This window comes from Sporisorium graminicola, chromosome SGRAM_20 (assembly GCF_005498985.1).
Source record: "Sporisorium graminicola strain CBS 10092 chromosome SGRAM_20, whole genome shotgun sequence".
In the NCBI taxonomy this organism is placed as follows: domain Eukaryota; kingdom Fungi; phylum Basidiomycota; class Ustilaginomycetes; order Ustilaginales; family Ustilaginaceae; genus Sporisorium; species Sporisorium graminicola.
Genome location: NC_043729.1, coordinates 364,886 through 381,071, shown reverse-complemented (window position 1 = coordinate 381,071; position 16,186 = coordinate 364,886). Strand labels below are relative to the sequence as shown.

The window sequence follows — 16,186 nt, the reverse complement described above, 5'->3', positions numbered from 1 at the left end:
AAGACAGTGACTAGAATAGCTTCAAGACTGAGCTGCAGTTGAATTTTTTTACGCGCTGCGTCGGTACTACATATGCGTCGGTACTACTGTAATTACGTTATTCATGGATCTAAGTTACAGAATGGGGCGTCAACAGGACTCAGGACTTGCCCGCGGCAACCCAGCCTGCAGAGGCGAGGATGATGACCATTCCGATGGCGCTCAATGGCTGGATGGGAGTGTGCAAGAATACCAGCTGGTACAAAGAGGCGTAGACGATCTGGAGGTATGTAATGGAGACGGCTCGGCCAGCTTTTTCTCGTTGCAGACCCATGGCCAGCAAGATCTGCGAAGGGATGAAAGAGACCTGGTCAGCAAGACGATGATTCCTTGAACAGCTGGAGAGGCGGGAAAGGAGATGGAAAGCGTACCTGAGCAGCGAGACCAAAGATGCCGACGCACACGAGGAGAAGGATCCACTTAGGTTGAGTGGGGAGGACGAATTTCGTGCCGGTGAACCACATGAGGAGAGCGCTGACGATGGTCGAATAAAGCGAAAAGTAAGCCACCGAGTGAGTCGCTGAAGCTCGACGACCAATGGCGCGGATGGTAACGTAGGCTGCAGCGCCACCAAAGACACCCAACATTGCTAAACCAACAGCAAACAGGCGCTGCTTCTCAGTGGCACCGTCGATAGTCGCGATGCCATCCGCAGCGTCGATAAGCGTGCCGCTCGTGTCGTGGTCCGTAACGTTCCGTCGGAGCATGTCGCTGGAAGTGAGATTGTGAACGGTATACTTGACAAGGACCGAGCCCATCTGCATCGTCGCATAAGCAGAACCGGTGCCCGTGGCGTTGAGCAAATCAAGGCTGAGAGGATGGTCCAGATCCGAGTCGGCAGCTTTTCTGCCAAAGATGAACGCAGGTCTGGCGATGAGAACAACACCGGAGAGACTGATGATGCCGCCAAATGTTTCACGGAGTGTAAAAGGTTCGCCGAGAACAAGATATCCAAGGAGACCTGTGGCGAGTGGACCCAGGAAAGTAATGACGGTCGCATCTGCAAGCGACAGATACTGAAGCGAGTAGTAAAGTCCGAAGAGACCAAAGAAACCGACAAACCCTCGGAGCGCCAAAAGCTTGCGTACTTCTTTGGGACCCAGGAAAGGGTTCTCAACACCAGAGGCGAGCATGAATGCAACGCAGCCAACCCAAGTGATGGACATGCGGATGAAGATGATTTCGAGTGCAGTCACGGGTGCACTTTCGTCAGGAGGCAAGAGGTTGATCAGCTTGAAGAAGAAATTCATGGTTGAGAAGAAGAGCTGCGCGAAACCCAACAAGAGGATGCCCTCGTTGCGTTTGACAAAGCCTCTTACTTTGCCAGCAGTCTTCTTCATGCGATAGTTTTGAGGCCTTAAAGGTTTGGAAGGGTCCGTCTGGGAGGGGAAGGGCAGCTCGTTGATGCCATCTTGATCTTCAAACGAATTGCCACGTTCGATATCTTGAGAGGACGAGAGCGGTGCGGTGGGCTGATCCTGGGAAAGAGAAGAATCCGGACTTTGATCAAGGAGTCGCGCTGTCTCGGGAGTAGCATCCTGGTGAAAGGAGGGCCTTATGGTGATCGAAAGCTTGCGTGCTCGCGCTGACGTGGTTGCTGGGGTATATGATGGGGTCAGGGACTGGCTCGGGATCAGCTCTTCGCCCGGTAGCGCGGAGGAAGGTTGCTGAGCCGATAGGAGTGGACTCCTTTCGTTACTCCGCTGCGAAGATATTGATGATCTCTGCATGACGATGGGGTTCGCTTCAGTGGACTCGATGCTGGTTTCCGTGACGATGGGCGTTGCTGCCGTTGAAGAGGTAGGGGAAAGGCGTACAGGGGCAAGTAGCGCTACCAGGTTGATACCTTCTTGTCAATTATCCGGATGTTCTGTCCGAATCTGCAGCTAGAGATAGACGAGAGCTCAGGGCAAGAGTGCGGTGCATGCGACAGTGGCGCTGCCGTGCTTGGATCGAGCAATGATGGGAGAGGATAGCCGGTAAAGACAGTGTCTTCGCTTGCTAAAAGCTGAGTCAAAGTCGCAAGACACCGGTTTTTTTGGAAGCACACAAGACTGTCCAACTTTGCCGTCGAGGTGGGGGAACCCTCAATATTCAAAACTGTTAGATCATGTGTTTAAAAACACGGCCGAGAAGTGATTTTGATGCTACGCGATGTGGAAACGTGTCTGTGCTCAAACACGGCGGATGCGCTGGAACGTCGACGAGTTCTTCGCAGCTCGACAGCATCCTCATCATCAACATAGCAATTGTCGTCATCGGTCGTCTCGGCGCTCATCTTACACTTGCGACTTTCGACAGAGAACCAAACGATCCATACCATCACCACCAGAACAAGAAGCACAGGACAAACCTGGTCGTATTAGCACAGCATACGACGTCACTGTCCAAAATGGCAACCATCACATCTTCGTCTGCAGGGCTCTCGCTCTCTGCAGAGCGACCCAAGAACATCGAGACTCAGCACGAAGACATGGTCCACGATGCCCAGCTCGACTTCTACGGCAAACGTCTCGCCACCTGCTCCTCTGACCGCACCGTCAAGGTGTTCGACATTGTCAACGGTACTCCTTCCACCAACGCAGAGACTCTGCACGGTCACCAGGGCCCTGTCTGGCAGGTTGCCTGGGCTCACCCCACTTTTGGCGATATCCTTGCCAGCTGCTCGTATGATGGGAAAGTCATCATCTGGAAGGACAACGGCGCTGGCGCTGCAAGCGCTGCTTCGGGCCCATACGGCTCGCAGTCCGGCTACGGCGCTCCCACCTCGACCGCCGGTGGCTGGACAAAGATCAAGGAGCACACCCTGCACACTGCCTCCGTCAACTCGATCTCTTGGGCTCCGCACGAACTCGGCTCGATTCTTGCCTGTGCCTCGTCGGATGGCAACGTATCGGTGCTCACTTTCAACAACGACGGCACCTGGGCTGTGGACCTGGTAGCCGCGCATCCCGTCGGCTGCAATGCTGTCTCGTGGGCTCCCGCTGTAGTGCCAGGCTCGCTGATCTCGGCGCAGTCCACCGGTGCCAACGCTGCCGCCACCAACGGAGAGGCCAAGCTGGTCAAGCGCTTCGCATCGGCGGGTTGCGACAACACGGTCAAGATCTGGCAGTTCAGCGAGGAGGCCAACCGCTTTGTCGAGGCAGAATCGCTTCAAGGCCATTCGGACTGGGTGCGCGACGTCGCATTTGCTCCCAACGTCGGGCTGCCGCGCAGCTATCTCGCCACCGCATCGCAGGACCGCACTGTCTTGATCTGGACGCAGGACTCGCCCACAGCAGCATGGTCCAAGACCGCTTTGACACCACCATCGTCGTCGGCTGGTGCTGCTGCTGCAAGCACCAACAAGTTCCCGGACACCGTTTGGAGGGTGAGCTGGAGTGTCAGCGGTAACGTTCTCGCGGTCAGCTGCGGCGACGGCAAGATCACATTGTGGAAAGAGAACCTCAAAGGCACTTGGGAGTGCGTCAGCGAGATGGACTCGTAAGGACACGTACCAACGTCCCGTGATCTGGCTATAGTATTGTAAATCTGAGACCTTCGTTCTCGATATTGTCCTCAAGCATGCATGCATTTGTGACGACTGCTCTGGGTTGCGATAATCTGTCCTTTCCGGTTTGTAGCGAGTCGAAGCCCCAAGTGTAACGCCGCAACCCACCTTTGCAAGGATGCAACGAGACTCGATCGCCCTGGAGCGAGCCTCGCAGCTCTTTCATTTGATTAGCAGGCGATCGACGGTGGGGTGCGGAGAAGAAAAATGGGTTTCGAGCATTGTCAAGCACAAGGTCACCAAGCACAAGGTCACGTCGGGCAGCAACGAATTCGAATGATGTCCCGCCTACAAAGAGGCTTGTTGCAGCATCGACGGGGATGAAGTCACCACAGTACATTGGCGGTTGGCATCGACCTCGGACCCCGTGTACGTGAACATAGTCGCACTGCTGATCTCAGTGCACAATGATGCTTTGTTGCATTTTTGCCGAGCATACCTCGCGGGACGGCAGAGTATTTATTGTTGGCGTCTCGGGAGTAGAAGCTAAAGTCAAGGCCAACGGTCTTTTCCGCGAGACTCGTCCCTTGCGCAGACATGGACGGGGAGCTGTAGAGTCCAAAATGCCAAAAATGCGGGGAGAAGGAGGAGGAGGAGGGAGCGGTCCAGTCACGCCCAGCTTCGTCCTGCAGCGGCAAGGGCAAGCGAGGGGCTCGGCAGCAGGTCTAGCTGGTCCAGCGAGCTGGATCATGTTGCTCGCGGACTTTGAACGCATTGATAGCGAGAACGCGGACCGAAAGCCTGGGTGGCCAAGGAACAGAATGGCGGCCGGCGCTCAACGGATGTGCAAAAGTGTGGTATCTCGTAACGGGTACGAGGCGGAGAGGAGGCGGAGATGAAGATTGAGCAAACGAGATTGCGGGGCACAGACTAGCCGAACAAAGCCACTCACCTTGGCAGACGTGCCGGATGGGTTGCGCAAAGTCGCTTGCTGCAGTGAACCGAGGAAACTGAGCCTGAGCGAGGGAGACGGCTACTGTCGGCAAGGGAGACTGTGATAAGGAGTGGTGATAACAAGAGGTTGTCGGAATGCTTGCACGACTGCATCACTGTGCATTGCGATCGAGCTGTCGGCAGCAACAGCTTTGATTCCCTGTGGCAGGAATTGAAACTCTAGTTGCGACAATGAAAGGTGTTCGACGAGTCGACGCTCTTGCGTTCCGGGCTCAGGGTCCAGCGGGATATGCGGGTATCATTCACTGGAATCAAGTAGAAGCTAGACAAGCGAGAAAGGAAACGAGCAAATGGACCCTGACTCTGCAGGATTGGCCAAGAGTAAAAGGCCACGCCAAGCAAACCCGTGCCGAGTCAGTTGATCTCATCCTTGCTGGAGATAGCATTAAAAACCAGGCGAGCGAAAGGCGGAGGTGCCAACGGTGCTCTTGTGCAAGAGCAAACCCGGAAGGGCTCCGAATCACGTTGTCGACTTAGCGATCGGAACGTACATGCCTGACAAGCCGTTGGAAAGGCGTTGATATGGGAAAACAGAAACGACGGCTGATATCATTCTGCAAAACGAGACCGTCCGCGCGGAGCGGTCTTTGAATTGTTCTGGGACTGCTGCTGTGCTCTGCAGTGCCGGCCTTTATCTACCGAAAGGCGGCGGCGCAGGGCAATCCCAGGGTGTATCTCGTACCGGCCATCAGGAGCTTCCAACGGACCGCATCTGTTTTGGGGGGTGTGATGCGTGAAAGGAGTGCTCCAAGGTCCACAGGCGAGAAAAGACCACACTCTAACCATGTCAACTCATTGTGGCTTGCCCCGCCCAAGCATTCGAGCCGGGCTCGGGACAAGAAAAGGAGAAGAGAGTCAGGTCAGGCCAGGGTCCAACGAGGATATGAGACAAGGGTTCTTCTCCCTGACAGCTGCGCGCGTCCGAGACAAGTCACGCTTTCCCCAACGGTTTTCGGACCATGAATTGATCTGCGGCGCGGTGCCAAAGGCGAGAAGAGCAAGTCTGTCGTTCTTATCAGCTCAGACGACGGAGCTCCACCGACTTGATTTGATCGCGGGTGACCAAAGGCCAATGTAGCGCTGGCATTCTTGCGCATCAAGACCAAGCTCGTACCACTTGACCTCCTGAGGGTTGTGGCTGGAGTGGCGCCAAGATGGGGGGTCATATGAGGTAGCGCATAGTTTCGTCGGGTTTTGGCAATCTTACCGGGCTCCGCTGGCGGAACACGAAACAGCCTCACTCGGATGGCGACGAACCCAGATGGAATGCCAGGCCTGCCTCGGTTCTCCGTCAAGACGTATCTGGATTGTGGGGAAACAGCTTCTACGCGCGCGAGGTCCATGGCCCTTTGAGCAGCGTCGACCAAGCTCGTCTTCCCGTTTCGCTCCGATTAAGCCAAGCGGAACTCGCAACATGTGTGAGAAGAGGGGTCCAACGTGGTTGCCTGCACTCAACTGCAACCAGAAGACTCCTATCCCTGGACTCCAAGAAGAGATACTCTTCGCCTGAATATGAAAAGGATCGCGGCGCCAAGTAGAAAATTCGAGGTGTTTGTCACCCCGTCAACCGTCAGTTGGTGCAGGGATCGTGTCGTACATTCGACCAGAGTTGACCGACGAGGTTGCTGCAAATTTGTTTGTCCAGCTCAAGCGGATCAAGGAGATTTCTCGATTGCCGGCAGGTCGCAATTTGCACCTTGCAGCTGTGCGTTTCAATGCAGAAAGCGTGCGCACACCCGCACACAGACACATAGGACACACACACACAGACGATAGTCGGGTGCGTCTTTGTGGAAACCAAGCCCCTCCTCCGCTTCCAAGCAAGCTTGTCGAGGAACGGCTTGAGCACCTACACCGTGGACTCGTTTAAGACAGTATCGTCTGCACTCAATCGATCTCATCGAGCATAGTAAGACCTTGGCGCTATTGAGATTGGCGCATGGTCGGTTACGATCGATCACGGGGAACAGAAGAACGTGGTCAAGCTAAACGGGCTAAGTTAGTATCACACGCAGGGGGCGCGGGGGGCGTTGGCTAGAGTGTGTGTGTGAGAGAGAGAGAGAGAGAGAGAGAGAGAGAGAGAGAGAGAGAGAGAGAGAGAGAGAGAGAGAGAGCGAGACTCGCTTTGCAACAGATGCTTCGAAAGAGAAAAAAGGAAAAAAACAAAAAAGAGCCGACCCTGCAGCGGTGCGGCGTGATCTTCTGTCAACCTGTCATGCCGCAGCATGCAATACATGGTATGACGGGCAGGCGAGGCGCAATGAACGAAGGTAGGCGAGGCAAGGGTCCGTCTGTGTCTTTGTTTGCATACGGCGGCAACCTGCAGCAGCAGCAACGGTCAACGAGGGACGGAGCTTGGCATGCACCGCTTTTTTCGCTCAGGGGCCAGCCACCTCGGTTGCTGCCTCCCGCCTGAGCCATCTTTGCATGCAGCACCACACAGTAAAATTTCGACACCAACAAGCAAGTAATGGTCAAGATCAAACCTCAAAAAAGAGTTTGCGTCGGCACAAGAAGCTCATCTTTGCCGTGCAGGCGGGGCTTGCAGGTCGCTTCCGCTGGCCTCGACTGGTTCACGGCTTCTGGACGAGTTTGAGTTTTAGTCCTATGTTCTCTCCTCTCCTCACTTAACTTATCTCTATCGAACACGCGGGAAATCTCTCTAGCAGAGCAACGAAGGGCGAGAGAAGTACAAGCGTTCGAGGCGATGGCGCCTTTCCCTTTAGCCGTCGTAGTTCTCATCGTCGAGGCATGGATCCTGGCGTCGAGTTGCCGAAGACCACCCGTCCCTTCCGCTTCCGCCTCGCCTCGCCTCGTCTGCCCAAGCAGAAAACCAGAAGCGAGATTGCACCCTGAGATCATCACGCGCTTTCCTCCCCATCTGCTCTCTGACACTGAATTCTTGTATCGAATACAAAAGAGAAGAAAGAGGGAGGGAGAGCGCACTAGTCGCCTCGCCTCGCATAACAGAGCGTAGCACCGTCGCCCTTTTCCTTAACTTCCACCGTGCCGTATGAAGTGTGTCACAAGAGAAGCGACGTCTCAATTCCGAAGAAGCTCTCTCGCATTGGCACAAGTCAGGATCGAGTCGATTGCGCCTTGCCCCTCACCCCTCGCCTCTCGCCTCTCGCCATCCTTAGTCTGCTTTTCCCGAACCGGTTTCGTCGACGAACCCCGAACTCGGATCTTGTTCTCTTCCTTATCTCAACAGCATCCAGTCCCGCGACTGAGCGTTGGATGCTCTTTTGGCACGAGACAAGGTTCGGATGAGTCGGAAAGACCTGCGAAGGTGAGATACGCCCTTTCGCACTGCACAATCTCGTCATCAAGCCGTTTCATTGTCCGAGTCGCCCGTCTGGTTCGTTCCTTCTTTCCTCTCGGTACCTCCTGTTTCTCGTGCCACCCATGTTTGCAACAAGGCGGCTCAGCCCTGTTCTCCGTGGCGATGGACCTGCCAGTCGTCGCTTCGGCGATCATCGCAACGGGTGAATGGTAGCTTGCTCTTTCTTGTTGCCCTCGACATGTAAGACTTCTCTGCGGGCAAGAGAAGTGGTTGCCTACAAGGAAAGGGCAAGTGTGCAAGTGCTTTCTTAATTCGATTGAAAAAAAAACAGCACTTCACCCTGAAGTCAGTCAAGAGTACAGCAACCGATGTCCACTTGCTCGGTCTTCTTCGTCAGGCATGAAATGAAATTTTAGTCGACTGAGATTTTTATCTTTCTTTCCTGTTCTTTCCCGTTGTGTTTTTGTGGGTGCTTCAAAGGAAAGGGCACGCGCGCGCTTCGTTTCGGGCCTCCTTGTGAGGCGACAAAAAAGTCGAGGTGAATGACCCCTCGGCGGTAAAACCGCGCGTCTCAGCTGGTTCAGGTGTTGGCTCTCGCCTAAACAACATCGAGTGCGGAACAGCTACCGACTGCAAGCTTTGTGCATGACTTAGCTGAGGCTTTGAATCGCCTCGGACTTGGCAGGGTGACAGACGTAAACCAACGAGCTGTCAATCACTCACTCCTCGACGCTCTCGCATCGTTCCCATCTCCCAGGATCCGTCAGACCTTCATCTGCTTCCATTTCCATCACCGTCCTAGTCCTCATCCATACCCACCTCGCATCGCACTTCGACCTGCTGTGAGGGCAGCTTGGTCGACAGCAGCAAACAGCACTTCTCACCCTCTCATACAGCACACTGCAACTGCTTCCTTCAATCGCAACACGAGAGGTAGTCAACCTAGGCTGCCGTGCTTGCTCGTCATCATCAACGTCATTGCTCTAGTCGCCGCCAACATAGCTCGTATTCGTCGCCGTTCCAGACCATTTCATCTTTTGCTGCGCGTACATCAGCTACACGTTGTGATTTTGCTTCTATACCTGCGAACTAGGCAGAAACTTCCGTCTTTCGCCATCACGCGCATCGCATCGCCTCGCTTGTCCGCCCCCTCCCTCGAACTCGTCAAATTGAGCGTTCCACGGTTTCTGCCACAAACCCGGCTTCTACCTTACTGGTCACCGCAGAGCGACGTCGAGTCTATTCGGCTTCCGTTACCACGCTCGTATGAAACGCTGAGCGTATTCTTTCGGATTGGCCGACGACCGCCCTTTTCTCACGGTCTCTTCATCCCTCGAGCTTGGTAGCTCGCTAACTTCTGCAAAGCACTTCCGCGCTTGGACGCTCCCAACGCACCCGACGCTCCGGCGCCACTTTGGGCATCGACGATCTAGATCTTCGACCGGGTCGATCGAACGCAGTTACACACCGCCACATTCCAGCGCTCTTCTGCGTCAAAGGCAGAGCCCACTTCCACTCATCCGAAATAAGCTCCTCCCGCCCTTGAAGCCTGAGATTATCTCGAGCAACACCAACATCATTGAACGGATTACTGCAGTAAGTGAAGCATCCGTTGCCGACGGCTTTGTGCCTTGGTTTCCTTCATCAACGCTGAATCAACCCTGCTGACGCCTCCGCCTCTCCTCTTTTGCTTCTCCTTCGACAGTCTTTCGCCTCACCAGCTCCAGGGTAGCATCTCAAGGCAAAGCGCCCACGCCATCGGGCAGGCATGAAGTTCGAGTGAGCGCTCCAGCCGACACATCGCCAGTGCCTCCCTCCGCAAACAAATACACCTCGCATTACTATGGCTGCAGCAACAGCAACCGTTCTGCCACCGGCAACGGATTTCATCAGCATGGACCACCGCTCAGCTGAGCCGCATCGATTGCCGCCAGCTTCGCTTGTAGACGCAAACTTGGCCAACGGTAGGCCGCTGCGTTCGCCAAAATCGGTCCCTTCTCCCTCAACACCAACATCACCCTTTCGTCTCCGAGGCACGCCGCACTCGCCTTCCATCCCACATCGTCGGGTCTACAATATCGATGACGAATCCGCTTCCAACACCTCCCATTCTACTGCCTCCGAATCGCTTTCAACTGCTTCCTCCTCCATCACTCCATCCCAATCTGCTTCGAATGTCGTAGCTCCTCCCTCACCTGTTCGACTAAGCGCGCCTCTGCCCCGCTCAAGTACCGCCTCGCCTTCCCGTCCACTAGCCCGCAAAAAGTCGGCAGAGAGCAGGAACAAAGCCGCTCGCAACCAGCACCTCACCAATCTCGAGGCGGCATCGCTCTCCACTCCCGAGCTCCATCTAGCTTCGGACCCAATGCTCGACACCCAGGAGCCATCGTTCCTCCGCAAGCTCGTCAAAGGCTCTCGTACCCAGTCGCACGATGCAATGTCTGGCACAGGCAGCGAAGCGGAGACCTCGGCTCAGGTCCGCAACGGCAGCACCTCGCCACGCACACCTGTTCAGAACGGATTCGCCTTCTCCAGCTTTGGTGCCGCCATGAGCGCCGTCGACTTGCACCAAGACGGTACACAGACTCGTGCGCGTCCACAGGAACATCGTTCACGCAAGCAGAGCACCGCAACGCTGCGCAGCGCTGATTCCGAAGCAGCATCCTCCTCCTGGGGCATGCACAACCTGAGCACCGACACGCTCAGCCCGCCCAAGGATCCCAACTCGCCCCCGTCTCCCACCAAGTCTGAACCCAAGCCGTCTTCCGGCACCTGGTTCAGGCGCAATCGCAAGGAGGCCGAATCTCCCCGCAAAGCCACCGACGATGCCGCAACTCAGCTTTCGATGCAGCCGAGCCAGACGAGTGCTGCTACAGCGGGGTCTGGCACCACACTACTGTCTGGGAGCAATCTCACCACGGTTTCATCGGCCAGCAACGCTTCTTTCGGCATGTCCGACCTAGCTTCGCCCCAGGCCGCACTCGAAAGCATCCGAAAGGCGCGCTCCTTTATGATCCGCGAGCTAGGTCGTACCGCAGAACCAGAGGACGGTCTCGACAAACAGCGCATCTCTGCTCTCGTGCAGCAGATGAATGTTGAGGTGCATGATCCAAGCATCGAAGCGGCCAATTTCTGGACCAGCATCGCAGATGGTGTTCTCCTGTGCCTGCTCGCCAATCGTCTCAGGCCCGGAAGCGTCCATCGCATCGATCGCAGAGACCTCGAGTGGGTCAAGGCGGACAACACGTCGAGATTCTTGCGAGCAGCGCGCGATCACCTCGGACTGCGCTCCAAGGATCTGTTTCAAGGCTTCGATCTTACCGACGGCACCGTAGAGGGTCTGCTCCGCGTCGTTCACACGCTCCAAGCCGCAGAAAGGATGGCCAGGCGTAGCTCCAAGATGTCGTCTGCACGTGCAAACGCCGTCAAGATCGAGCCCAGGACCACCTCGATGACTCCCCCCTCGACTCCACGCGCTCAGGATCGAAAGATGCTCTCGGCGGGAAGCGGTGACCTCGACCGTATCGACAATAGTTCTGAGCTCTCGTTGAACCAAGATACCCCCAAGAGGACCGTGCTCACCATCCAGCAGAACAGACGCGAGGCAGAACGCATCCTCATGGGCAAATCTGACTCCAAAGAATTCAAACGCCGCTCTATCGAGTTGGGCTATCCCAAGGTCAAGAGCTCCTCCATTACTTTTGCCGACTCGGTCAAGCAGGGCAGCTACAGCGGGGATGAAGACGGTCGAATGCCCTATCGCGATCGCAAATTGAGCGAATCTGCCATCAGCTTGACGGGTGTGGCCGAGGAGCCGGAGGACGGGGTCGTGCCTAACAGCGACCACATGCCCACCGCAGAGTCCTTCTCCAGCACTCAATCCGTAGCGTCGGAGCTCATTCATGACAGGAGAGGCAGCAGCGAATCGGAAAAATCCATCAAGCATTTTGCAGTCAAGCCGCCGCCGCTGGCTCGTAGCACATCGCAGAAGCGCATCAGTCAGGAGCTGGCGCTCGGTCAATTTCCCAGAGCCGTGATCGGTTCAACGGAGAACCTCGGCGATTACATGTCTTCCTCGGGTAGCCCCACCCACAATGCTCCCACCAGGCGACACAGCGCCCGACTCTACCCTGGTCCGTCGCTGCTCAACCCTTCGCGCGAGTCCTTGCTCAACATTGGCGCTGCCGAGTCAGATGCGTCACCGTCGGCTCGGGTGCCCTTCCCGCGCGGTGCTAACGACTCTCCTGGCGCTCGCAGAATGGCACGTCACATCTCGATGAACGCAGGAGGAGGGATCGACACGTTTTCGCTCGCATCTGGCCCATCGACCGCAACAAATGGCAGCAGCAACTCGCCTAAAGCCAGCTCCCGACCCCAGTTCCGTCACATGCGTTACTCTTCTGACCTTCAGCTACCAATGATGGGTCGACCCATGTCCATCGGCGCTCGATCGCCCGACGCTTCCGTGGATGAGCGTTCTTACATTTCCACCTCGCGTAGCCGTTTTGATTCGGAGATTGGCTCTATCTACACCAACACGCTCGGCAGTCTCACCACCGACGAAAATGGCTCAGCAGTGACAAGGGCAGGCCGCGATGCCACCGGTCCCAAGCACAAGATCGTTGTTGCCGAAGAAGGCAAGCCCAACGTCACGTACCAGTTGGGCAACTGCATCGGTCGAGGCCAGTTCGGGTCCGTCTACCGCGCGTTGAATCTCAATTCGGGCCAGATGGTGGCAGTCAAGAGGATCAAGCTCGAGGGCCGTAGCGATGACGAGGTGACCGAGCTTATGGGCGAGGTCGACCTTCTCAAGAGTCTCACCCACCCGAGCGTGGTCAAGTACGAAGGCCTTGTGCGTGGACCCGACGTCGTCTCCATCATCCTGGAATACGTCGAAAATGGCTCGCTCTTGCACACGCTCAAAGCTTTCGGCAATTTCCCTGAAAAGCTCGTGGCAAGCTACGTGGTCAAGATTCTCGAGGGCCTCAATTATCTGCACGAGCAGAACGTCGTACATTGCGACCTGAAAGCTGCTAACATCTTGACCACCAAGAACGGTAACGTCAAGCTATCTGATTTCGGTGTGTCGCTCAACCTCAAAGCAGTCAAGAAGATGGGCAACAAGAACGATGCGATCGGCACACCGAACTGGATGGCTCCAGAGGTCATCGAGCTCAAAGGCGTAACCACGGCTGCCGACATTTGGTCACTCGGCTGCACCATCATCGAGCTGCTGACCGGCAAACCTCCTTACTACGACATGCTCGCCATGTCAGCCATGTTCCGAATCGTCGAAGACGACTGCCCGCCCATTCCCGAAAAGTGCACGGATGCCCTTCGTGACCTACTGAAGCAATGCTTCAACAAGGATCCCACCAAACGCCCGAGTGCCGAGATGCTTTTTGAGCACGAATGGATGCAGCAGGTCTGGAACGGTCACAAGGAGCTGCGACCGCAAGACAGCGTTCCTTTCTTGCGTCGCATCAGCGCTGATACCCGTCGCCTCGACCCTCGCATTTTTGAGGATGGCTCCAGAGCCCTGCAACCTACGATGGAAAGATCTACCTCATCGCCGCCTCCGACCCTGCAACGTCCTGAGCTCGAGGCGCTCCGTGCCAACACCTCTCCCCCCGAGTCTTCAGTGGCCACAGTCACCGAGACCATCAATGGTGTGTCTCCCGGGACCTCTCCGCGGACGAGCTCGAACGCCCTGCCTGCGCTTGATCCATCGATCAGCTCTCCGGCCCAGACGCCCATGCCAATTCCCGGTAGCCCGACGGTGCTTTCGCCTGCGGGTGAGACCTCGATGCTTGACCTTGGTCTAATGGCGGATGAGGAAGCAAAGCCGCATGCGTTCGTCAAGAGCACGTTCAGTAAGGCTGTCGTGTGCAAGATCTGCCGCGAGCCGGTCAAGAAGCACGCCGTTCTGTGCGAAGAATGCGGTCTCGTATGCCATGCGAGATGCGCAGTGCATGCACCTTCACCGTGCAATCTGCGTGCTCAGTTGCTGTTGTTCCAGCACAGAGCATCTCTAGACCAGACAAGCCCGGTGTCGTCAGCAGCGCAACTGTCGCCCGTTTCGCCCGTGCTGGGCAGCTCCGTGCCAAACGGCGCAGCTCCGATTAATTTCCGCTTCCCCTTTGGCATGAAGCGTCAGCCCAAGTCGCCCACGGTGGAGTCGCAGCCGCAGCTGAGCTTGAGCACGTCTGCGAGTCCGGAAAACGATGCCAAGTCGCCGCCATCTCCTCCGACTGGTGTGCTCGGCGGCAAGCCGGCCAAGGACCATGCTGCTGTGCGCAGGCGTCGCATCTCGTTGATTCCTGGCCGACAACGTTCGCCGTCGCCACCGCCTCTCGAGAACACCGAGGCGACGATGCGAAGCCCGTACGGTAATGGAGCGCTGCACGGAGTGAGGAGACACAGCTCGATGAGCTACGGCAGCATCAGTGGTGCCAGCAGCATCTCGAGTGCCGGTGGCCTGCATCTCGGTCACTCGAGTTCTCGAGGATCGTCTGCTCAGCAGCATCAGCCGCTGGCTCAGCAAGCTCAGCAGCAACAACCGTATGCACACTTGGGCATGTCGACACCGGTGTTGGCAGCGGAGCAGTTGCACAATGTGTCGACCAAGGAACGCTTCCGGCGACGACTCAGTTCTGGAGTCGTCAACGGCGCGTCGGAAGTAACGCCATCTGCAAAGAGGATCAGCAAGGCGGGCCTGGCCACGGGCCAGGCGACACCAACGCCTCAGTCTGCGATGGAACGCAAAAAGTCTCGTCGCGCTTCGTCCAAGACCGATTGCATCATCATGTGAAGAGCTTGACGAGTTTCCTCCTCTGCTACCATGAATCTAGCCATTCCCATCAAGACACCACAATGTATGCCTTGCTCGAGGTTCATTCACGCACACCCCGAGCATGGCCATGACGTTTTTTGTTGCTCCATCTGTACGTCCGCGCATCGCCTTTAGTTATATACCTCGTCTTCGGCTTTCTTTGCTGTTAGACGGTCACATTCATTTCATTCTCCACCCGAACAAGCAACGCCGATCGTGTGCTTGTTTGCGCATTTCTCCTCACAATGTTCCCCGACGCGCCCTCTGTCTCTCTGCATGCTGCATCTCTCTTGCTCAATGACCATCAGTTTTTATCACGCTCAGGCTCGTGTGTGCGTCAAAAATGGTTTGAAGGCTAAGTTAAGCAAGAAGAAAAATTTGGCTAGGTATACAGAGCGCAAAGAAGAACGGCTCAAAAACATGAAGGCGAAAAGGATCCATAACAAGTGCGAATCAAAGAAGACCTGCTGGTCATCGAGAGTTCTGCTTGTCCAAGAATGACGTCTGAGAGTGTTGCCAGCTGTTCTGTCGATACATCTGGTGGGGCAGCTGATAGCAGCCGGGGAGGTCGTTTTGAGACGCGAATGGGTCGGCTGCTGCTGGCACGGGGGCTGGTTGCTGCCAACGCTGTTGTTGCTCTTGCTGTTGATTAGGAGCGTACACCGAGTACGGCTGTTGGTGAGGATTCGAGGCTAGCCTGGAGTGACGCTGGCTTTGGTTGTAATTGGGCAGTTCGTAGCCGGCGATGCCTGCACCTCCGCTTGCGGGAGCAGCAGCATTACTGTTGTCCAGGTCAGCAGCACCAGCGCCATTTCTGTAGTACTGTGTCCCTCTGCGGGTTGAAGCATAGTTGGCCTGTTCCGACTCGAGCTTGTGGTCCCTTGGTAGTGGTCTTGCCTCTTCCGGCTTCAAGCCGGGCACGAGACGGGCCATGTAGCTGCCGCCGGCTTGAGTGTAGTTGTGGCTGAGATCGACGCTGTCCTCTTCGATCTTCTGCGACTTTTCCTTTTTACGCCTGTACATCATTCCAGCGACGAGGAGCAGCACAAGAAGGAAAAAGGCGCCGAGAACGATACCAATGATGGTGGGGACCATGTTTTTCTGCTTGGCACTGGTGTGGTTCTTACCCTTTTTGTCGGATGCCAGACAGGTCGTGTTGCCGGACGGGTTGGGCTGGATTACCGCCTGCACGGAACCGACGGCGGTCTGACTGGCAGAGATCTGGTCCGTGACCGAGATGAGAGCGGTAGCATCGGCTGCGAGGTCGACAGCATCCCAAGTGACACTGGAGACGCCCTTTTGGACGCGTAGATGGAAGTAGACTTTGTGCGAATCGAGTTCGCGCCCTTCCAGGGTGTAATTGCCTTTAGCGAGCACCTGGATCGTTGCGGGTTCGCACGAATAGAGCGGTGGCAGATTGATGAATGCTGCGTGTGACAAGGCGGCAAACGCGAGGGTGCTCAGCGCGAGGGAAGAGGCAAAGCGCATCGTGGCTAATAGGGCTGGAGATCAAAAAGTTGAGGTTAGG

At 56.1% G+C, this 16,186-nt stretch overlaps 4 protein-coding genes across 4 annotated transcripts; 2 read left to right on the top strand and 2 right to left on the bottom strand.

The window, feature by feature from the left end:
* Positions 1-139: 139 nt before the first annotated feature.
* On the bottom strand, positions 140-1,769 carry EX895_003321 (uncharacterized protein; the record flags this gene model as incomplete). The annotated part of the gene is made up of 2 exons (XM_029883919.1): positions 140-325; positions 411-1,769. The coding sequence occupies 2 exons, from the start codon at positions 1,767-1,769 to the stop codon at positions 140-142; spliced, it is 1,545 nt and encodes a 514-aa protein (XP_029739725.1).
* Positions 1,770-2,431: 662 nt separating this feature from the next.
* On the top strand, positions 2,432-3,526 carry EX895_003320 (uncharacterized protein; the record flags this gene model as incomplete). The annotated part of the gene is made up of 1 exon (XM_029883918.1): positions 2,432-3,526. The coding sequence occupies one exon, from the start codon at positions 2,432-2,434 to the stop codon at positions 3,524-3,526; it is 1,095 nt and encodes a 364-aa protein (XP_029739724.1).
* A 6,143-nt stretch (positions 3,527-9,669) lies between these two features.
* On the top strand, positions 9,670-14,637 carry EX895_003319 (uncharacterized protein; the record flags this gene model as incomplete). Its single annotated transcript, XM_029883917.1, has 1 exon — positions 9,670-14,637. One exon carries the CDS (start codon positions 9,670-9,672, stop codon positions 14,635-14,637), a length of 4,968 nt encoding a protein of 1,655 aa, XP_029739723.1.
* A 492-nt stretch (positions 14,638-15,129) lies between these two features.
* On the bottom strand, positions 15,130-16,146 carry EX895_003318 (uncharacterized protein; the record flags this gene model as incomplete). Its single annotated transcript, XM_029883916.1, has 1 exon — positions 15,130-16,146. The coding sequence occupies one exon, from the start codon at positions 16,144-16,146 to the stop codon at positions 15,130-15,132; it is 1,017 nt and encodes a 338-aa protein (XP_029739722.1).
* Positions 16,147-16,186: the final 40 nt, after the last annotated feature.